Source organism: Populus nigra, chromosome 14 (genome assembly GCF_951802175.1).
Source record: "Populus nigra chromosome 14, ddPopNigr1.1, whole genome shotgun sequence".
Classification (NCBI taxonomy): Eukaryota; Viridiplantae; Streptophyta; class Magnoliopsida; order Malpighiales; family Salicaceae; genus Populus; species Populus nigra.
In genome coordinates, this window is record NC_084865.1 from 2598341 (window position 1) to 2621383 (window position 23043).

Genomic DNA, 23043 nt, shown 5'->3' on the forward strand with positions numbered 1-23043 from the left:
GATTATGTGACCACCCCACGTGCATGTTCATTCGTGTGCACACAGACCGATAGAGAGAACAGTATTCAAAAGACGTACATATGTCACTGTTTAGTCTAGGAAGGGCGTCGGCCAAACAAACTTTCCGGCGACCCTACAAACTCCAAAAGCTTTATTGTATATTATAGATGGATATATGGCGCTACGCATCTCAAGCTAACCGTTATGATTATTCCACAGACCATATATACGATTTAGTCAACCATATCCTAACAACCTTTTCCTTCACATGGTACCTAGCTTATGCATACACTCACATTAATTACTACTAGTTCATTAATAATCACGACTGATTAACACGCTAATCACTTCTCACTTTAGCCCTGATCACTTATTACCTCGTGATTAAAGCGCAAGGGATTGTCCCCAGTATCATCGAGAATGTATCCACGGCGTGCAGCTCGAGGTTCGAGGGAGGATGAGGTGGTGGTGGTGGAATTAAGAGTTTTGTCGCAGTATGGAACTTGCCAATCTCCATTAGTGTTGCATGGTTGGTGCTGATGATTAGGTTGGAGTGAGCGGATTTGCCGTTTCAAGAACTTGACGTAACGGATAGCTTCATCTAGCATTGAAGCAGTGTCCATTTTTCTTCCTCCAGGAACAAGCCGTTGAAGAATTCTAATCTTTTCACTTATCCTTTCTCGTCTGAGACGTGCTGCCACGCTCTGAGGGTCATCGCTAATCCTAACGTTTTTCCTTTTAGGTTTGTGAATCGTGGCCGGATCTATGTCCACAGGCTGCATCGCCGCAATTCTATACATCATTTCTTTCATTGCTCCTAGTTCTTCTTCTGGCTCATCCTGATCCGCTTCATCTGTGCTGTTTCCTATTTGGTCATGACTAAGAAAAGTAATTGGGAGTGATACTTGGTTTGGAGCTGGGATTGGTGTTTGTTGTAGTTGGAGAGGGTAGCTAGGGCAAATTGAGACAAAAGGAAGCCGGTCATGATGAAGAATTTGATCTTCCATGGACACATGAAGATTCCATGTGTGGTTTGTGAATTCAGTTTGATTGATATTCATGATGGAAGGGTGTGACTTGAAGAGTTTTGTCAACAAAAGAGATGGGCAATGCTATCTAATAGCCTCTTGAAGTGATTGCTGACTTGTGTAAATGATGACAATCATAGCTAGCTATCCTCTCCATAAAATAGACAAAGTGAAGGGTTTAGTACGCAAGTGATGATCAATAACTCTCTCTTAATTTGGTGTCTCTCTAGCTTTGTGGGGGGAGAGAGCTAGAGAGAGAGAGAGAGGGATTTGAGGCAGACCTTTTTTTACCAAAAGGGATCTATGATGAAACATGTGGAAAATTATGAATTGAAAAGAGGGGAGGTTTTGGCTGGACTTAGAAGAATGACAAGGTTTGAGATTTTCTCTCTTAGAACCAAGAATTGCACCTAATGAATGCTAGAAGCCCAGCTTGCTACATTAAATTCCAACTGAAGTCTTGAAATCTTACTTTAAAATTTGTCTTGCCAACCAACACAAGCACTGAAATCCTGGGCTGCTTCTTAAAGGCTTATTTTGGAGATGACATCTTCTCGATCTTTTGTTTCAGTCAATGTAGGAATGAAGCTTGGCTGCTTTTTTGAAAAGTTTCCTCATGATCTTCACATTAGTTTCATCCTTTATAATTAAACACTCATTTAACTTTAAGACGGTTTCCTGTGCGAGTTCATTAATTAGTTCTTGATTAGTTGACGATGATGATGATGATAAGTTAATTAAATGTATTCCATGATCTTCAATTAGTTCTCACAATTTAGTAGAGTTCTTATATATGTACAAACAAGGAACCAAAATCAGGTGGACTAACAGAGTGCATGCATTAATTGTCTCATATAATATTTGAAAGAGTGCTGTAGAAATTGAATTTGTGTGTGTGTTCTTGATCATAAAGAAGATGTGAGTGTAATTTAGGGCTGGACTCATTATCAGCTTCGTTTGGAGTGAACAAGTTTACCATTATAAGCTTCTAAGCTCAATACTTTTTATGTATTTCAATTATATTTTCATATTATTTCTCCTCCTCTTCTTTGATTTGCATCTCAGCCCTAAATTACACTGTAAATTACAAGGAGTTTCTGGCTAGCTAGCTGCCAAAATAACTTGGCTTGAAAGCCCTTGAATGCTTTTTAGAATTCTCTTTTCATCATTTCCTATGCTTCTAGTTCACGAGGCACACATCATCAGAGGAGAAGATCAGGAAAAAAAAGAGAGGATATATACCAGTAAGAATAAAATAAAACATTTTTATTTTTTATTTTTTTTAAGAATTAATACATGACTTTTTTGTAATCTTTTAAGTTTTATTGATATACGTACTATCATGTTATTAAATCAATATTGAAGAAAATAATTTTATAAAAATAAATTATAAGTTTATTATGTACTTCTTGATAATTGATATCAATGAAGGAAGAATTAGGACAAGTAAAAAAATATTAGGACAAGTGAAAAACATATAAATATGTATAATATAGTGAAGATTAAAAAACAAAAAATTAATCTTCAAATCCATATCCTAAGTATAGAATACATCAGAGTATACATTAAAGGATAAGCTAAACATTTTCGAAGGTAATACTTTTATTTATCTCTTATAGTTTATATATAAATGTCGTTTCATAAAAATAAAGAATAAAAAGGTTTATAAATGTTGTGTAAACTTGCGCATGCACATAAAGCAATCATTCTAGGGTTTCCTTGCGTCTTCTCCCAAGAACTCACGATGTTGTAACAAAAGAGCCTCCAATATTATTACAGTTTTAAATAGTACAGAGACTAACTGTACAATTATGTGTGCTTGTGACTTGGGTTTGAAGGTAGCATGCTTCTAATGATTTACATAGTAAGCGTATACTTCCTTGTGAACACACTGAAATGAGTGAGTACTGATGAATCTGTTCTGCTGCTCTCAACTGCTAGTAGTAATTACGAAAGAGTACTTGCATGCGAAGTAAACTATTTTTTTTATATATTTTTGAGAAATTTGAAAATATGAATATAGTTGTTTTTTAAAGTGTTTTTTACTTGAAAATATATTAAAATAATATTTTTTTATTTTTTAAAATTTATTTTTGATATCAGCGTATCAAAATGATTAGAAAACACTAAAAAAATATTAATTTCAAATATAAAATTTCAAATTTCAAATTTTAACTACAAGCTTTCCGAGTTCATCATAGAAGAAACTTGAGCTAACTAGCGAAAATCAGTTATAATTAATGAGATACGTCTAATAATCTTTACAATTTTCAACTAGTAATTAACTCATCAATTGGCATTAGTATTTTAATTCTTTCGAGAGATATTAAGTTTAAATTTTTTTAATTAGTCGTGGTAATAATAAATTAGTTATCTAACAAGATGATTCATGAGCCAATTAGTTGCCAAGTTCAGACAAGAGTACAGCTAATTGCAAGAACAAGGGTAAGCCTAGAAGATGGTCCAATATTACGTACAGAATAGCAAGTAGCTAGTGGCTCTCTCTACTTTATCAGTTGTTGGTATTTAAGGAAGAACATGTTACGAGAAGGATTGATAGATCTCGCACCCATTTATATTCTTTCTACATCATACAAAAGAAAAAGAAGAAGAAGGGGTCATGAAATTCAATGCCACTCCATGGATCCTCGTATTCTGGGCTAGCTTTACAGCGACTTCCTTACAGAAGGATAAATAAGTTTCCCGTTTGGGAGAACGAGAGGGAAAAGTGAACAGCCCTCTTGTTGGGTCTTGAAATCATACTTTCAAAGCTCTTGGGAAGAAGAGCACAATGTTGGCTATTTGATTTTGTTTATATATATATATATATATATATATATATATATATATTAGAACATCACCTAGTATGTTAAGCTTTTAAATTGAATTGATTATTTCATATAATATCAGAGTATTATATTAACTAAATAGTTATGAGTTCGAATCTCATCACGCTCATTTTATTTGATAAAAATTAAGTATAAGATAATGTGGGCATGTACAAGTTTCAAACTCAAAGGGTTTTTACTTGAAAAAATATATTAGAAAATAATATAAATCATATCTTAGAGTCTTACCTGATAATAAGTTTTTAAGTTGAATTAGTTATTTAATATTGTTTAATTAATTTATGTACAAGATTACATTAGTTTAATTTGCCAAATAATTTATAGTTAAGGATTCGTTTATTTTGCATAAAACATTTTACAAAAAATATATTTCTTGATTTTTCTATTTTTATTCTCTATAAAATATTTTACAGTCAATATTTAAACTTAATTTATTTATTAAAAAAATATTTTTAAATCATGAAATTCTATCAAATATTTTACACAAAGTAATTCATTCATAATATTATGTAACTATTTCAATCATCACCACTATAACCTTATTGTTATTACCTCCTTCTCCACCACCACCATCACTATCATTTCGCTAATATCATTGTCGCCGCCACCGCCACCATTACTACTTTACAATTATTATTTCCACCATCACCACTACTCCTTTATAACCATTATCACCGCCTCCATCATCACCACTACTTAACCTCCATCTTAACCATCACCATTACTCTATCATTATACTACTTCATCACTATTACCACTGTTATTACAACTATAACATATTGTTGTCGTCATTTTATTATCACTGTATTTTTTAAATTATTACTTGTCAAACAATGTAAAAAAAATAATATAAGATGTTCTACGAAACAAATGTTTTTTTTATATAATTATTCATTCATAAAATGTTTTACACAAAAATAAACTACATTAAGGTTGTTAGAGAATAATATAAATCATATCCCAAGACCTCACATAACAGCTTAAGTTATTAAGTTGAGATGGTCCTTTGATAAAAATATACAGACAAAATTATATATTAATACTTCATTTAGTATGTAATACTCTTAGAAAGAGATGTTTATACTCTAAATTTGAGTGAAATAGGATCTCTCACTTATTTCATGTGAAGAAATAAAAAACAGAAAAAAAGTCTTAAAGTGAAATTAAATTTCCCGGTAGCTTTGGTTCTACTCCAAGAGTCCAGTGAAGTTCGTAACACTACATTTTGTCCATTAGCTAAAAGTATTAAGCTAAATGATTTCTCAAGTTACTAGGAGTAGGCATACCACATATATCAAGGATTCGATAACGATTATCCAGTTTCAAGCCTCTTTATATTAAACCCAAAAAAGAAAACAATTAATTAGAATTTTTAATAAATGCTGATACTAAAAAGAAAATATTGCTCAAGATCTTGTCTTCTGGTTTTTTTATGTCCCTATATTTTATCTCGGCTATTGATTTTATAGTTTTTTTAATATAATTTTCTTGATGATTATAAAAACATATATATATATATATTGCTCAAGATGCTTTTTAATCACAATGGCTTTTTTAAATTCAAAGCTAAAGTAATCACTTTACTTTAGTAGGAACTTAGCATGCTTTTTTTCATCAATCTAGTAGTTTAGATTCTCTAGGCAATTCAATGGGGGTGATCCAATTCATGTAATTCTTAACCTAGACAAGCTCAACGTATATCCTCCATGATTAAATAGAGAAATGGGGAAGTGATGGCGAGCTAGGCATTTCAGCAATCTTGTACTATATGGTTGCTGGCACTTTTGGCCATGTAACATCTCTAATTAATTAAAGAGGGCACAAAGATAGAACAAACAACAATGTGCCGCTTCGTATCAAACCCTATGAGAAAGCCATTGTAACCTCGCACTTGCATTAAGATGGAGATTTTAAAGCTTGGCATATGGGACCATTTCTATAGTGTTGCTGATGCTGATGAGAGCAGCTTTCGTTGCCCTAAAATTGTTGTGTTTCAAGTGGGAAAACTGCTAGTGAAATGCATTGAATGGTCATGGAAGCAACAAAAGCTTTTGGGGCAAGAATTCTTTTTTTTCTCCCCTCACATTTGTGTCAATATTTTTTGAAAATATATAGAGTAGTCATACGGATATGTTGTTGCCATATGTATGATATGTTTGGTAGGTTATATATTGCTTTCTGTTCTTGTTCTTTAATTTCCTTGTAGTACTTTGTTTTCTTTAAATTTTCTTTTAGATTTGATGAGTGAACTATTTGTTGTTGGACTACATATATAAATTGAATAGAGATTTTCTACCTTTAATCTCTCTCAAAATCAAGTCGAATCTCGTTTTAAGTTAAAATATCAAATACTTTGTATCATATAACTTAGCTAGGATCCATCATTTTCTCATTTTTTTTCATTGAATTATGTATGAGATAAGCTCCTTTATTATGTTAAATTATTCACGCAAGTTATGAAGGTCATACAAGTTGGAGACATGACATAAGGCACTCCTCTATGTGGGAGAGCTGGTTCAGTGAAAGATAGCAGATGACATGATGGTACGTTGATGAGTTACTGGAACTTGTAATTGAAGCTTCACAAAAGTTCTAATAAGTCATGTGTTGAAAATACAAAACAATATCAAATTGATAAAGAAACATAAATAGTTCAACAATACCATATTTTCATTTATGTTATTATGTTTTATATGTAGAGATTAAGAGTTGTTTGGGGCCGGGGAGTTGGAAGATTGTTAAGAACAGTGACTTTGAGCCTTTCGCTTATGATCTGTTGAAAACAAACAATCTCTTTTATACATAGGAACAATGGATTCCCAAACCCTAACAAATAAAAGAAGTTAGGGGTGAGTAAAAAAGTTAAAAAAATTGATTAAATAAAAAATATCAGAAAAAAAATAACTGAAAAAACCGAACCGTGAAAAAAATCAATTAAAATTTTGAAAAAACCGATCGGTTCGGTTCGGTTTCGGTTTTATAAGTCTGAAACTGAAAAACCAAACCGAACTCAAATAGAAAAAAAACCAGAAAAAACCGAGTCAACCCGAAAAAACCGAGCCAAACCAAAAAAACCGAGTCAAACTAGTTTGAACCGGTTTTTCCTAAAAATCAAACCGAAACCGGTCGGTTTGAACCAGTTTCGGTTTTTTTAAAAAAAATCGATTTGATTACTTTTTTTATATAAAAACAAAACCAAACCGAAAATAATCACTACTGAAAACAATGTTAAAACCCTAGTTGTGACACCAAGAAGAGAGATCCTCGTGGAAAACCTCCATCTACCTAGATAATATGCCCTTTTGGTCTGATATATAATAGTGTTAGCACAGAAACTTGGATTAGTACTCTTTTATCTTTTTGGTGAGAAATAATACGGATTAGGGTTTTCTATAATAACAAGAGACTGAATTAGATCCTTTAGAGCTGTAACGTGATCAAATCCTTGTTAACTCGCTAACTGCTGCAAGCATCAAGTTCTGTCAAACTTTCTAGGACCAACAGAACAAATTCATGTCTATGTTTTTCTTTCACGGAAGTCATGCTTTATTATATACGTATTTGATATTTGATATATAATAAAGCATGACCTCAAGGTTTAGATCTATAAAACTAAAAAATGAAGCATATTTTTTTAACAATAGAAAGAATTCTTTAAAGGCCAAAAACTTGCTATTCTAGAAAATCAAGGATTTGTTTTTATAATAATGGATTGATTTATTAATGAAACAGCTATTCAGATAATAACCAAGAAAAACATAATAAATTTATAAAAAACTAAAAAGAAAAAATTAGAAACAAGTCCAATAGTAATATATCATTAACATCAGAATCCAAACTTCATTATTCTTTATACGTTTTTTGTTTATATTTATTAGAGATGAATACTTTCAGTATTACGAATGAATTAATTTAATTAGTTCTTGTCTATGAAAAATCAAGGATTTTAAAATAAGTTTTGTTAATAATGTAATTGTGTTTCACCAATAAAAACTTTTTCCTTGTTTTAGGAAATAAGATATTTTCCTTTTAGAATAAATTGTTGAAAAAAATATATCATTTGTATTCACTATGATAAAAGGGTTTCGAGCACTTCAATATAATATAGTAGGTCAGACTTCCACTAAAAAGGAAGATATATAAATATTATAATATTATAGAGAAAATTGCATGTAGTGAGAAGATATCACTTAATTAAACATATGATCATATGATCTCCTCACCTCAGTTCAATGATTCTCATAAAATGATTCTCAAACGAGTTCCAACGTCTCCATGGGAAAGGTTTTGGATTTGAGCTGCAGGAAATGAATAACGTATGGCACTCAAAAATTACAAAAAGATCGGCCTCTACTTTGACTGTGAATTTTAATTGTGGAGTGATAATTTTTGTCTTGGATTAATGATCGGAAAAAGATATTTAAGAAAATTACAGGGTCAATTTTTTTAAAAAAAAATCAAATGATAATATTAAAAAAAAATAAATTAAAAAAATATCAATCATTGTTAATTTTTCAAACTCGTGACTTGGATCATCATACGTACCACAAACATTATACATGAAAAACTATGAAGTTTAATCTCTAAAAAATAAAATCTTTATCAACACGCATTGCACCATAAAAAAAAAGTTTGTTGACTAGAAAAATTAATAAGAGGTAATTCGAGGAGGAGAAGAATGAGCTCTTGGTAGGGTTTAACCTTGCATAATAATAAAAAAAATAGATCCACCAATAATAAATCACCCCATCTTCGTCAACACGAGTTGCACCATTATAAAGAAAAATGGTGGCTCATCCAACAACATAAAAAAGGAGCAATCTTGGTTATCAGAAGACATCACATGTGTCAATCAAAATACACAGATGTTTTTCACATATCGGCAAATATACCACAAATATTAACAATTTTTTAGATTAAAAAATTAATTTAGCTAACTTAAAAGAGAAAAGTGTCGAACTTGGAATTCACAGAAAAACCTATATGGAAAGATTAAAATATCTTTCTATGGCTTAATTTTTTATTATTTTACTGTATTTTAAAATAAAATGATCAAAATAGCACTTTTAGCTTGCTTTAAATTTTATGATATAGAGAGTAATTGGATTATTTTAGTGCACTCAAAGATAATTATACCCCCCATATAAATCTTTAATAGTTAATGCTTAAGGTAAAAAAACTAAAATATCCTCGCCAATTTTTTTTGCCTATATATATATATATATCTGCAGCAGCCCAAGCCCAGTGATTCACCAGACAAGACCATATTAAAAGGTCCAACAATAATTGTCTGTTTGATGTCCAGACAGGACCCAAGTGGCAGTTCTTCTTCAGCTCTCACCGAAAACCCCCAACGTTAAACCCTACTAAGAGCTCCCTCTCCCTTCAAACCTCTCTTCACCCAGCCAGCCAGCCCGCCCCCGTGCAGTCTTTCTTTCTCTGCTAAAAAAAATCAATCTTTTCTGGGTTTCTGTTATTTTGCACTGAAAATTAATTAATATCAGCAATAACCATGAAAAACAAGAATCCAAGGAAGATGGGAGGCCCCCCAGGAAAAAACAAGAGGGGCAGCAGCAAATTCTCTATGAATAGAGATCCCTTTTTCAGCAACAGCAAAAGACGCAAGAAGGATGAAGATGAGGTTATCGAATCCGAGGAGGAGGAGTTGGACGGAGGAATGCTCAATGGTGGAGGAGAATCAGGGGAGGAGGAGGAGGAGGAGGAGGAATTAGAACCGGAGGAGACGGCGGAAGAGAAGAGGCAGCGGATTGCGAAAGAGTTGGTGGATAATCTTAGAAAGAGAGAGAGGGAGCTTGAGGATGAGGAGGATGAAGAGGGGGAGAGAGTGTTTGAGAAGGAAGGTGAGAGGGATTCTTTTGTGGCTAAAAAATTGATGCAGCAACAGCTTGAGGATAGTGGTCGTTTGAGGAGAGCCATTGCTTCTAGGTACAATTTTTTTCTTTTGTATATGCAGTTTTTCTTTTGCAATTTATGAATTTTAAGAAGTAAACAATTCTGGGTTTTTTATTTACTATACTATTTCTATGTTATTATTTGTATCGTTTGTTTTGATTTTGCGGCCAAATGGAATCCTCGAGCCAGTTTTCAACCACACATTTTTTTGGTATCTGAAAAGAGTTATCTTGTAGCATTTTGATGATCTGTTTCTTAATTTGCAAATTTTTGAACTTTGCACAAACCTCTCCAACTGTATACTTTTTCTATTATTGATTGATTGTTTTACTTAACTTGCTAAAGCTTAATTGGGATTTTTCTAGAGTGCTACTTAGATGATGTGGGCTAATCAAATTTAATGGTTGCGTTGAGAGTTTTTTTGAAAGCCAATGTACACTTTTTTTCTGTTAATGTCTTAAAGCAGGGGACTTTAAAAGACATCTTTATATGTATTATATATTGTGATGGCATGCATGTGTTTTTTGTTTAGAATGCTTACATTCATGAGTACCTAGGATTCAAAAGCCAGAGAGTGTCAATGGATTTGAGATCCTAGTGAAGCATCGGCAATCTGTTACTGCTATATGCCTTTCTGATGATGACTCAAAGGGCTTTTCTGCTTCCAAAGATGGCACGATTTTGCATTGGGATGTAGACAGTGGAAAAGCTGAAAGATACCAATGGCCTAATGAGGAAATACTAAGATCCCATGGGTCCAAGAATCCAGAAGGACGAGCAACTAAGCATAGCAGGAATGTTTTGGCGTTGTCTGTTAGCACTGATGGTCGGTATTTGGCAAGTGGAGGCTTGGATCGACATGTTCATTTGTGGGACACCCGTACACGAGAACATATTCAGGTAGATATAATTTTTTTTCTCTCTTTCTTATTAGATGCCATTCTTACAGAAAAATGAAAAGGCATTTCGGCTGTGTGCTATATTAGCTAGATTTAATAAATTTATATCACTAGCATATTGAGTCATTTCCTATCAAATTTTGTGTTCGCCAAAGCAGTCTTGTATATCTCCAAACTCATCACGCCACCACTCTTTTGAAGTCTAGGGACTGTAATGGCAACTTATAAACCATTTTCCATCGTGCCTTGAATGTTTACCTCTTCTTACTAATTCAACTACCACAACAGTATTGTTCTGTTATCTACGTGACCACCTCTTGGCAATGTACTAATCATTTCGTTTTCATGTTGAATTCTATAAACTGATTTTTTAGCACGAAACAATTGGTCAGTTATCCATACTTCTTGGAGGAAAATGTACCCAACACATCGTTGTTCCATTCCATGGAATCACACAATTCTAAATCTATTGTTAGGCATCAGAATATCACCAGCAAAGTAAAGCATTAAATGAATACTATAAACTCATTATTGTTGATACTGCTTGTGTCGGTGTTTATTTAACCATACTTCATTTGCGTATTCTCTAGTTCTATGAAAAACATTACAGATTAAAATATTTTCAACCAGACATCCAGAGCTCTTAAATATTATCAAGTGAATGATCATGGCCCGTTGGTTTTTTTTTCTTTCAGCCTTCTGTATGATTTTGACTGTAGTAAGCTAAAGAACATGAAATATGTGGACCATAAATCAAATGGCAGTACTTGAATGAATTTTGCATATACCTGTTAAGCAGTTCATCATTTAATTTTGGTAGAAGAATGAATAATTTAATACTTGATATGAGATAGACTTTAATCAATATTCTTACCTTTGGTAGTGTAGGAGCATTGTCACTTTGGAAACAAAAAAAAGTTAAATCCCACTTCTTCTCAATCTGAGAAAAAGTCCACCCGCAAACACCCCAAAAATCATCCATCTTGAGGAACATCAAGAAAATGTTTCGTTCAGATAAATCTTCAAAGCCATATACATATGCATGCATGCATGATTGACTTTGATTAGATATGCACCATAGAGTGGATTTTGATTTCATAAAAGCATCTCTTTTCACCTGTGTGCTTATCTTGTGAATGCATTAAAAATTGCTGAGCTTTCTGCTGTCTCTCACTTGCTATTTTCCGTTATTATGTATTTTACAGGCCTTCCCAGGTCATAAAGGTCCTGTCTCATGTTTGACTTTTAGGCAAGGGAGTTCAGAACTTTTTTCTGGTTCATTTGATCGATCAATCAAGATATGGAATGTAGAAGATAGAGCTTACATGAACACATTGTTTGGTCACCAAAGTGAAGTGTTAGCAATCGATTGTTTGTGGCAAGAACGAGTGCTTGCTGTTGGGCGTGATCGGAGCATGCAATTGTTTAAGGTATACAAAATAATGTTTTGACATTCACTTGACCCGTATTAAAGAAGGCTTTACTGGTTGCACAAAGCTAAGTTTATGTCTGAAAATTAATTTGCAAGGACTCTTTCTTTTGAAGTTGTGGCACACCTATTCAAATTCTCCAATTTCATTTTACTAAATTTGTGAGATGGCATGAATTTTTGTATATGCTCTTGTTTCATGTATTTTTTCAATTGTACTTACCTTTTTCATATTCTGTGAATAGGTCCATGATGAGTCAAGGCTGATATTTCGTTCTTCGACATCATCTTTGGAGTGTTGCTGTTTTGTTGACAACAGCGAATTTCTATCTGGATCAGATGATGGAAATATTGCACTTTGGGGCGTACAAAAGAAGAAGCCTGTGTACATTGTTAAGAATGCTCATGCTTTGTTGAATGATGTCAATAATGGTGAACTGAAGGATAGAGGAAGAAATTACAATGGTCATATTGGTAAATAAATGAAACTCCTAGCTGTCCTTTCACTGTTTCTTTGGGGAAAATAGAATATGACTGTTGATTTGAAATATTATTTGGTGTCACTACCTGATTTCTTAGTTTGCATTGTGTTTGGTGGATGAACACCTAACCTGTGCTAATTAAATCTTGCTGTTTGTCTATCTGCTTAGAATTTTCAGATTGATTTGTCCTCTACTGACCTGGAAACTATTGTTGTTGTGCAGCATCTTCCTGGGTAAGTTCAGTTGGTGTATGTAGAGGCAGTGACCTTGCTGCCTCTGGAGCTGGGAATGGCTATGTCCACTTATGGGCTATTGAAGGTGCTGGCAAAGGCATTCGGCCCTTGTATGATCTTCCATTGGTGAGTGTGCCCTGCACTATGCAACTGAATAACATCTTTGATTACTCTTGGGTTATGTTAGTAATGACATGGAAACACGCTGAATTAACTGAGATATATGTTAGTAATCATCTCTCATGATTAGAACTGCTGTTTAGCTTGTGATTGGAAGAGATTGATAAAGATACTAAAAGATTTATGCCTCGTTTTTTAATGTTTATCAAATGGAATTATTGGATTTGTATTTCTATTTGTTCACCTTCTACACGCCAGCATTGCTTTCCCCTTTTCTGTTCTCTGCTCTCCTCTCCTCTCCAGTTACAAATGTTAAGTTCAGCCACTGTGCAATTCATTGCTTACCAACCTATTGTGTAATGCAGATTGGATTTGTAAATTCCCTGGCTTTTGCAAAATCTGGAAAATTCCTTGTCGCTGGGGTTGGACAGGTAATTTGTTTGCATTCGGAGAAGGAAAATAGACTAAAGATCGTTCTTTTTTTTAGAATTTTTTTTTTACCATGTTTATGATGTTTGATTATACAATCTTGTAACATTTCAAGTTACTTTTGCTTCAGGAACCTCGCCTAGGAAGATGGGGACACAATTCTGCCGCTCGAAATGGAGTTGCAATTCAGCGGTTGAAGCTTTTGTAGGGTAGAAAAAGGATTTGATCCATTTCCATAATGATTATTTGAGAAAGTGAATGAATATTCCTGTTCTTGTAACTCAATTTTGTTGAAATTTAATGGTTCATACCCTGCAAGTGAATTCTCTCCTTTAAATTTTCTCGGATGATATTTTCATTTTGAAGGAAATGAGGCAATACGAGCAATGATTTTGCAAACAATTGTTATATATAATACCTGTTTGAAGTGCTTCTGTTAAATAGCTTGAATTTATTTTGCAGAAATAACTTGTCTGAAAAATATTCTAACAAGAAAAGAAATTTCCAAGAAATTTAGTTAGTTTTCAGTAGTTTTCTACGTAGATAACAATAAGAAGAAGATTATTTTCTGATTTTTGGTGTTGAAAAAGGTCCATCCTTGTTGTAATTAATGGTGCTTCTCAAGGTTCCCTGCCTGGCTTATTAATGGGAGTTGTTTTTCCTAGTTTTGAGCTCATTTTCCTTTGGTTATAATCAACTACTCCATTGTCTGCTCGGTGCGTGGTCTTTTTCAAACTCTTCATTGATTTGCTTGTAGAATTTTGTTTTTCAAAAAAAAAAAAAATCCTTGTGATACAAGAAGAGGAAATATTTAATTATTAATAATTCCCATGATTCATACTCTTAATCGAGCAAAATGGAAAAATATTCTACAGAAGAATTTCCTTTTTTTCTCTCTAACTTTACCTTACTAATTTATACTGCATTAAACCAGTGTAATTAGCATTTCGATTTTTATATCTTAGTAATTTATACTTACGGCAGGGGATTAGCAAAATTCAAATGATCAATGAACTTGTGCAGGGAAGTGAGATTTCAAAATTTGGGTCCCTCCTTCATTAATCCACGGTAATTAAAGAAAAAAAAAGGTAAAATTATATACACACTTCATGTCAAGAAATATGGTAAAATTTTCAGATGAAGGAAAACTATTTATATCAAGAAGCACGGGATACTGATTTGCGTAACTTCACAAATACATTTTCGTTCTTTAATAAGAACAAAAGCAAAAACACCATACTGGTCCAATCCACTTCATTCTTAGGGTTTCTCTTCGGTTTAATACACTGTTAAAAATATTTTTATAGAAAATAACACTCGAAGGCTCCATTTATAAAAGCATTGTTTAAAATACCCTCTTGAATTTAATTTTTTGTTCCCTCGTCTGTTCTAGGCTTCGCTACCTTGATATGGGGCCATTGACTGCTAACTTTTCAATAGAAATCTGTCTTAAATTAGATTTGTGGGGCATGCTTTCAAATTATTATTATTTTTTTTATTACATGAATCTCTAGCCAAAAACAAAGAATAAAGATTTTGCAGGAAAAAAAAAACCGAAACCGGTCAGTTTTTAGAATTCCTAGTAGAGGTTTTTAAGATTTGCTTTCCCGCCGCGTGTCATGCAGATTACGAAATGAACCTGCGAACCTTTTTTCAGGAAAACGATGCGGTGCAAATTCTGAATGTGCAGTAGTAATATGGATGGAAGGAAGAGGTTAGGCACACAAATAAATAGCAACAAGAACTTGATGTCATTGCTGTGAAGCCAAACTTGACAAGGTGAAGTGTCAAAACACAGTGTGCAGATAATGAGCATGCTAAAAGCCAAGATTTTAGGACAATTTGCTATGAATTAAAAAAGCTCATGCAATTCCTGTCAGGTAACAACAGTGCACCGTACTCAGATAACGGCATAAAATGCCCTGGATCAGGTGGCATCTTAGAATCTGCAGGTAAATCCACATGGTAAACTTCCATGTATGAGGCATTTTAAAATTCCAAACAGAAAGATATTCTGCATGTAAGAGTTAAAGGTTTAGCTAACCTTGATTTCAACAACTAGTAAAAAACAGGTTAAGAAGAATATTTCATTCTAGAAGCTGCCTTACCATAGTAGAATCATGCGCACAAAATAAACAGCTTGCTATATGACAGCAAAAAATGAATAGAAAACATCAGCTGTTCTTTCATTTGTCCTTCTGAAATTTCTCCACATATGCCTGCAACAAGATCAGTGAATAAATAAATACAATAACAAAATCACAAAGACAGTCTGCAAAAAATATAGTAAAATGAAACGGCTTGTTGCCCCACCAGCATCATAAATTTGCACCACGAGGTCTGAGAAGCACTAGGAGAATTCAGGTAAGAAAAGAGCTCTGATTTTGTAATCAAATTCACATCCCTTTCAAAATCAAATACAACGCGAATAAGCACACCAGCACTCACCTGTACAAGTTTGGTCAGCTTTGGTTTTGAAACAGACAGGTATTGTTCAATTTTTTCTTGCGTTGTAGGAATACTTGCACTCTGCATAGTTCCAGTAACTTTGTCAACCACTTTCTTAACTATGTTCTTGTAAGCGTCTTTGCTCATTTGACCTTCCTTCCATGCAGGTTTCAGTAGATCCTTAACGAACTCCACCAGCGCAAACTTAAATGCACGATTTCCCTTTGCATCCTTATTTTTCTTGCTCTCATCAGCTTTGCCATCACCATCACTGTTCTCCAAGGGACCATTCTCTTGTGCACCCTTATCCTGCTCTTGTACTTTATTGCTTTCCTCGGACCCCACTCCATTGTTTTCCTTGTTAACTTCAGAACTCACACCTGGACCCGGCTGATTTAACTGGGAGCTCTTATCAATGAACTCTTGCTCGGAGTGAAACTTGTTAAAATCACCACCAATCAGTCCAGCAGAAAGGGATGACGGGGACAAGTTTTTGGATAGTAATTCTAGTTTCTGATCTGGAGGATTGACATGATGCTTCCCAGGCTCCACGCTGTCACATATAGGATCATATTGCTTCCGGGGTTCAACAGCTTGATTTGGCTGAATGGTCACCATAGAATCTGGTTTGGCAGTGCCCTCTGAGTTGGCAAAGGTGCCATTATGCGAATTACGAGCAGCATAAAGTTGCGGAAGTTGCTGTCCATTCGCAAGGAACTGGGCCAGAGAGACAGAAAGGCTGGTAAGCTGAGTCAAATGTTCATTACTAGCCATGTTTTGAGCCATTGGAATTCCCAAATTCACAAGTGGTGCATTTACATTCCCAATATCGGGAATGTTGATCATTTTTCTGTCCTGAACCAGTGTCTGATTTTGAGGAGCCGTCATTATCCCTCCTCTTGGAGGGTTGGTCAGGATTGCTTCTTGAATTTGTCCAGCATTCAAGTTTGGAATAGGTGAAGCAATTGAACTCAGGCCATTTTTATTGAAGCTTTGTGTTGCAAGAGCATTCGTTGAAATGTTAATGTAAGAACCGGCAGTTTTTCCAGTCACGCCATCATCATGTGGCAAAGCACTACCACCAATCTCCTTTAAATTGTATCCCTGTTGAATGGAAGATGTTTCATTTGAAATTGGTGGCATGATTGCAGGGGTATCACGTGCCCGGCCTGAAACATCTTGAAGTTCACAACTGGATAAAGAAGCATGCTCTCCTTTGTTGATATGGTTGGAAGGTTGCAGCCTGTAGTTCCAATCAGGAGACATTTCCATATCACCAAGCCAATTCTCAGGAGCTCTCTGTTCAGATACGTTAGAGTTATCACCAGCATTTTCTGTCTTCAATGGGAGGGCTTCCTTTTTGTCGATCTCAACCACTTCATTAGTTGGGGGATTATTGTGAGTCTTGTTCTCGACCAAATTATGGCCCCATCCATCCTCCATACACCGTACAGAGAGCCTCAGTTCAGGTGCATCCAATTTTTCATTTTTATTTTCACTCAATTTTGCTGCATCTGAAGTATGACTCTCACTCCATTTTGGATCATTCCATGATTTTTCCACATCATCTGAGTTTTGGCTTGGTGGCCACCTACCATCTCGTGATCTTTTTTCAGGACTTGGTGTCTGATCATTATGAGAAAACCTGCAATATTTTCCATTCCGGCAATTACCTGCAGCAAAAAATTTGCAGGGAATATCAGCTGCTCTGCGGGTTTCACGCTCAGCACGTCTCTCTGGAGATGCATATCTATGCCTTCGGTCATTATCTCTTTCTCTAATACCATCATTTGCGGACCCCCTACTAGATGGATCAGAAGCACCATGATGAGCATACCTGCAGGATTCACCCCTTCTACAGCTTCCTTTTAGAAACTCATTACAGCAATCAGCAGATCTTCCACTCCCCATTGGGTACTGCTTAGAATCATGGGAGATAGGATATTTTGAAGCTGCAGCTTTCCTGGGTCTTCTTTCCCAGTCATCCTCACACGTCTCAGTATCTTGGTGAAGAAACGGGCAATGACTGCCTCTCCTGCATCTCCCAGCAACAAAATCCTTACATAATTGAGCTGATACACCTGATATGCTTCTAGTTCTTTCATGCGCTCCTGATTCTCGCCCAAAGCCATGGACTGGGCTCCGGCTCCGGCTACGGCTCCGGCTCTGGCTCCTGATTTTGCAAACAAATCAGGGACAAGACAAGTCAAACAATGCCAACCAGCTTAATCAACTTTGACAGTAAAAAACCAAGGAGACCAATAGAAATGTTGTGTGCAGAGTTGATTGAGGTAAAGCAGTTTCTAACAGGTAACGAACTCGTTACATATTGTGAAGAGCACCTGGTACATGAAAAGCATGAAACAGAAACACCAAAACACATAAACTAACAAGAAAATTTGCAGTAACTAGAAGAAATCCAAATTTTCAAGCAGCCAGTATAGCATTGCATGTCCAGTAAAAGAGTCTACAGAACTTTAAGCATGTGATTCTTGACTCTTTCGTGATATAGAAGTTATTTGAAGACTATCATTACTATTGCATCATATGCAGGTTCCATTGCGGCTAGGCACCAGATAGATATAGCAAGAGTTGACTGAAAAACAGGACAATGACAAGAATGCAAATAGCTGTATCAGAAAGGGTGCTGAGCAGATAATCAAACCTTCTTGTTCTTTTATATTCATTCTTGGGAGAGTTTCGAAAACTTTTCTGTCTCCATTCATCGAGACCAGGAGACATTCTAGTTCCATAACTCTCATCTTCATAAGTGGCTTTCAAAGTTCTGCTACGGTCTTCATCAATATTATCATCCCTACGAGAGCTTCTTCTTCCAGGCAACGGTTCCATTGCTGACCACTTGGAGCGAGTGCCACCAGCAGCTTCAGGTGGGAGCCAATCACGTCGTGATTCTTTGTCACGAAAAGATATTCCTGCTTTCCCAGGCCAAGTATTGTCTTCCACATCTTCAAATGACATTCGAGACCCTTCTTTCAAATCCCATTTTGAACTGCGTTTTCGACCACTCCCACTCATTCTGACAGAAGCAGCACCACCTTCTTTCATTCAACTGGAGTATCTGGGAGCAGGGAAAACCACAGGTCCATAAATCTTGATGATATTGAATATATCCTTGTCTATTTACTTTCTCTTTTTTTTTTTTCTCAAGTTGCATGAAAATATCCAATCACTAGCAGGATCCATATTTCAAATTGTAGATGTAGCTAACAAAAACTAATAATATCATGCTATAAAAGTTAACAACCTGACCAATGAACAGAAAAGGAGCATATTAATTTAAACAGAATTCATGTTTTATATAATTGAGACGTGGCTAACATAATGAATAATTCCATGCTATCGAAACATTAATAGAATAGATATAGTTGTAAAAAGCAAATAGAATATCTATAGTCATAAAAAGCACATAGCTTAACCCTCATCCCCTGCCCTTCTTTTTAAATACACAAAATCAGAGGAGAATGCAATAATTGACCTCGCTTCCAGCAAGTAAAATTAAACAAATCTCACATAACTTAACCAAAAGCAGATAGGAAGCTCATCCGTAAATAAAAAAAGAGAGGAATATGACAAGTCCTTAATCCATATCTTATTGATTCAGCAAACTACAAGAACTTAAAAGAGAAAACAACAATGAGGATGATGATAAAAAAAAACCAACCTCCCATATCTTATCTGATCTCTAAAATCATATTAGTAGCTTCAAAATTCAAATTTCCTAATTACTTAGCGGATCCCAAACATATTCCAATAACTCCCAAAACATTCTATCATAACATACCCTAGTTCCCTAATTCAATTGAGATCAACATTTCTATTGAATAGTTTGCTAGTTTGATTGAAACCTGGTTTTATTAAGTTCAAGTGAAAAATCTATTGGATTTTTTTGTTTTTGGACTAACTGGACAAACTAAACGCTCCTCAAAAATAAAAGAAAAATAACATAAACTAAACACCCCACAGATAAAAGAAAAGGAATATAAAGCAAGTGAATCCTGACAAGATTTTCCATTTCACATGCAGGTTCAAAAATCAATACTCCCAAAACGTCAAGAAAGTAGTCTCAATGAAAGAGCTTCCTTTTGAACCCAAACACAAACAAATTACAAGAATATTATAAACAGGGCAAAAAAAAAAGAGTGGGTGGCATTAATAAAATAGCAAACCCACCCATTACACACATAAATAAACAACGAAAGAAGTTCCTTTAATTAATGAACACTAAACATTCTATACAGCTTCCACTAATTCATATACATCCACAGAGTTAGAACAATCTAACCAACTGCATTGAAAATCATTTAAGAATTTGCTAAAAAACAGTCACTACCTTGCTCAAATAAGAATGGGATCAAGCAAGCTATGCACTATTTTATTTTTTTGGAGGGGAGTTGAGTTTGTTTGGGCCTTAGCATGCAGGTTTGAAATGGGTGCTCACCCCAGCATTTGCAAACATAAGATGGACTCCACTTGAATGCAACCAGGCTATATCCCATGAAGGAGAGGATATGCATCCCAAATTACATCCCACAGGATTTTGATAGGATAGATATTTCTTACTGTCAAAACATCATCCTTTCGATTTGTCATTTGTTCAAAGATTGGCTAAATCTCATAAGTGATATAGACAACTATGATCGCGCAATTTTAATCAGCTTTACAATAGCGCTCTAGAGTCATCAGAAATATGATTCATAGATTTCCTTTATTAAAAAAAAATATCTTATAAAGCTGTAACAAGATAACATTGCATGGACTGAACATCATGTCAGTTTATATATAAAATAGGAAGTGCAGGAACATAAAAGCATGAGCCATTTTTCTGAAACAACAAATAATTGATGATCGAAACATCTCATATCATCACATAATGTATAGAGAGAGAGAAAAGAAAGAAAAAACCTCCTGTTTGCCATGTGGCAAATCACCTACAAACAAACAGCTTTATATATAGAAATATCATGTCGTGTAAATTGCAAGCTCTTTACACCTTTACAGCTAATAAAAATATGACATTGATGTTGCACTCAACATTTGCCACAATCAAATGTGGCCTTGCTGATGATCAGTGATGGATCACTAACCATCAATTTAGAACAGTAGCTTGCACATGGATAACAAGGTTACAACTTTAATTCCCTTATCCTTCTGCACGACACAACATCAATGGACATCGGACCTCAAGACATCAAAGATTATTACTTTTGTAGATGGATTCTTTGACGAACTCTTGAACTATGATGAAAGTTTACAAAGCTGACTCAAACCCTTTTGAATGGTCTCCAATCAAACAAATTGACCAAGATCCATTAATTTTTGCTAAAATTCAATGTTGCACTTGTGGAAGGATTGAAATCCATTACAAAACTAATTGCATCAGTTACTTTTGAACAATTTGGAAATCCCTCCACGCATTGACCTCGTGAGTTACTGCATAAACATTATATCTGATATTAGCAATCAGGTAAATGTTTTCTATGGAGATACATAGAACTAGAGCACATATGGGCATGATACCCTAGTAGCGGTCTGCTAGTGTGTAAGCAGTTAGCCTAGAAAAAAAGATAGAACCTAAGGACTCAAGGAAAAGGACGTATCATCTGATTTTAGTACCTAACTATGCTGGATATAGCACTGATGTCATAATAGTTACACTAAGAACGCACCAGATGTTAATTAGATGCATATTTAACACAACAATCAAATCCTGTAAATCATTCAACAATCATATCAGATGATTCATTGTGCAAAAATTAGAATAGAAAGCAAAGTTGAACAATAGATATATGAATTACATTACATTATTGGCTGTGACTAATAAAACATGAAAATCACAGAATAAATTCATGAATGAAGCACTCTTCCCAATTCATTGCAGAGAGAAAAAGCATTGCTAAGTCATTATTAAAGTTTAATCGCCATGCAGCATCCCTAAAGTTTGACTATACAATTATCTAAACTAATTTAAGAACTTGGAAGAAAAAAAAAATCTAAAGAAATAGATTCTAGCAGTTGTTTACTCAAGTGTTGAAAATTTATTTCTTACATACATCTGTACAAATGAATCCTAAACAACCTTATACACGAACTTCCACATCAATACTCCATAAAACAAAAACCACTGTTCTCTATCATCGATACAAACCTATTTACTTGAAATTGAAAAACCTATCAAGTCCCAATCTACAATTAAAACCCAAAATTTTCCTTACTAAAAATTTTGAGCCCCAGGCAAAGAAAACCCCTCAAAAGCATGCTTAGTCTGTAAACAAGTAAAACATTTGCTTTTCAACTCTATAAAATCAGAATCCAAAAACCAATTAAAGTTTACAGTAATTGAAAAGTTTTAAGCTTTTCCAAAGAGAGACTCAAAAAAATCAAGCTTTTGCATAGAAAGACTAAAACAAGTCAAAACCCATGAGCTAGAAACAACCCCAAAAATGTAATCAATGAAATAAACAGAGAAAACCCAAATTAAAGCATCAGAATGGCAATAAACCCTAAACGAACCCTAATCATTAGGTTCATAAACTTCTCTACAATATCAGCTCAAAATCAAAACTTAAGAAAAAACCACTGAGAAGAATTAACACAAAACCCTAAAAAACTAGAAAACAGAAGCATATAAAGAGAGAAACTTCATAAAAGATAGAAGAAGAGAGTACTTACATGGAAATTAAAGAGAGAAAGCCATGCAGGAGAGGCTAAGTGCGAAAACTGGAATGATTCGACAACTGAATGGAGTGAGCGAAGGAGTAAAGAGTGTGATTTTACTTTGCCATTAAATTAGCAGAAAGGGAGAGGCAAACAAGCGAAGACTTGCGAGTTCTACTTCTAAATACCAAGAGAGAGAGTATCTTTTGCTAGATTTTTCTTTTCTTTTTCTTTTTCTTTTTTGGTTCTTAGTAGGACCCACTTGCTTGCTAAGCCCTACTATGTTTCATGATATTTAATTTTTTAAGTTTCCTAGTTTTCTTTTTTATTTTTTAATTAAATATAAATTAGGGCAAAACTCAAAAATACCCTTCAACTATATAGATAGTTAAAACTTTGCACCCAAACGATTTTTATATTAATTTTACCCTCAAATTCTTAGAAATTCTTAAATAAAGATGTCGTTATTTTTTAAATTTTTTCATCTAAATTGTATTTAAAATTTTTTTTTTTGTAAAAAACTTAACGCTTTTCATTT

At 34.3% G+C, this 23043-nt stretch overlaps 3 protein-coding genes across 6 annotated transcripts; 1 reads left to right on the plus strand and 2 right to left on the minus strand.

Annotated features, from left to right (window-relative positions):
* Window positions 1–356: 356 nt before the first annotated feature.
* LOC133673292 (transcription factor HEC3-like) lies at window positions 357–1007 on the minus strand. Its single transcript, XM_062094034.1, has one exon. It carries the CDS (start codon window positions 1005–1007, stop codon window positions 357–359), a length of 651 nt encoding a protein of 216 aa, XP_061950018.1.
* Window positions 1008–9163: 8156 nt separating this feature from the next.
* On the plus strand, window positions 9164–13823 carry LOC133672679 (U3 snoRNP-associated protein-like EMB2271). Its single transcript, XM_062093167.1, has 7 exons — window positions 9164–9819; window positions 10344–10690; window positions 11895–12119; window positions 12364–12592; window positions 12823–12959; window positions 13319–13384; window positions 13513–13823. The coding sequence occupies exons 1-7, from the start codon at window positions 9390–9392 to the stop codon at window positions 13588–13590; spliced, it is 1512 nt and encodes a 503-aa protein (XP_061949151.1). The 5' UTR covers window positions 9164–9389; the 3' UTR covers window positions 13591–13823.
* Window positions 13824–15110: 1287 nt separating this feature from the next.
* LOC133673039 (zinc finger CCCH domain-containing protein 38-like) lies at window positions 15111–22721 on the minus strand. 4 transcript variants are annotated; one of them, XR_009834945.1, is made up of 5 exons: window positions 22521–22720; window positions 18496–18909; window positions 15831–18003; window positions 15491–15601; window positions 15111–15328 (listed from the first exon to the last, which is right to left on the minus strand). XR_009834945.1 is itself a non-coding variant. In XM_062093643.1 (5 exons), exons 3-5 carry the CDS (start codon window positions 18894–18896, stop codon window positions 15569–15571), a joined length of 2607 nt encoding a protein of 868 aa, XP_061949627.1. In that variant the 5' UTR covers window positions 18897–18909; window positions 20936–21281; window positions 22521–22721; the 3' UTR covers window positions 15111–15568. The 4 variants fall into 4 exon arrangements, 2 of the variants coding, with proteins under 2 accessions (XP_061949627.1, XP_061949626.1); XR_009834944.1 differs by having other exon boundaries at window positions 15111–15396; XM_062093643.1 differs by adding an exon at window positions 20936–21281 and having other exon boundaries at window positions 15111–15601; window positions 22521–22721.
* Between the last annotated feature and the right edge of the window lie 322 nt (window positions 22722–23043).

Excerpts from the sequence above, each read along its gene's own strand:
- LOC133672679 (XM_062093167.1), top strand. The coding sequence starts at position 9,390 with ATGAAAAACAAGAATCCAAGGAAGATGGGAGGCCCCCCAGGAAAAAAC. Across the intron at positions 12,593-12,822 it reads AAATTACAATGGTCATATTG|CATCTTCCTGGGTAAGTTCA; the intron begins GTAAATAAATGA and ends GTTGTTGTGCAG. Across the intron at positions 12,960-13,318 it reads CCTTGTATGATCTTCCATTG|ATTGGATTTGTAAATTCCCT; the intron begins GTGAGTGTGCCC and ends TGTGTAATGCAG.
- LOC133673039 (XM_062093643.1), bottom strand. The coding sequence starts at position 18,896 with ATGAAAGAAGGTGGTGCTGCTTCTGTCAGAATGAGTGGGAGTGGTCGA. Across the intron at positions 18,004-18,495 it reads GAATATAAAAGAACAAGAAG|GAGCCAGAGCCGGAGCCGTA; the intron begins GTTTGATTATCT and ends TTGCAAAATCAG. Across the intron at positions 15,602-15,830 it reads AGCTGACCAAACTTGTACAG|GCATATGTGGAGAAATTTCA; the intron begins GTGAGTGCTGGT and ends ATCTTGTTGCAG.
- LOC133673292 (XM_062094034.1), bottom strand. The coding sequence starts at position 1,007 with ATGGAAGATCAAATTCTTCATCATGACCGGCTTCCTTTTGTCTCAATT.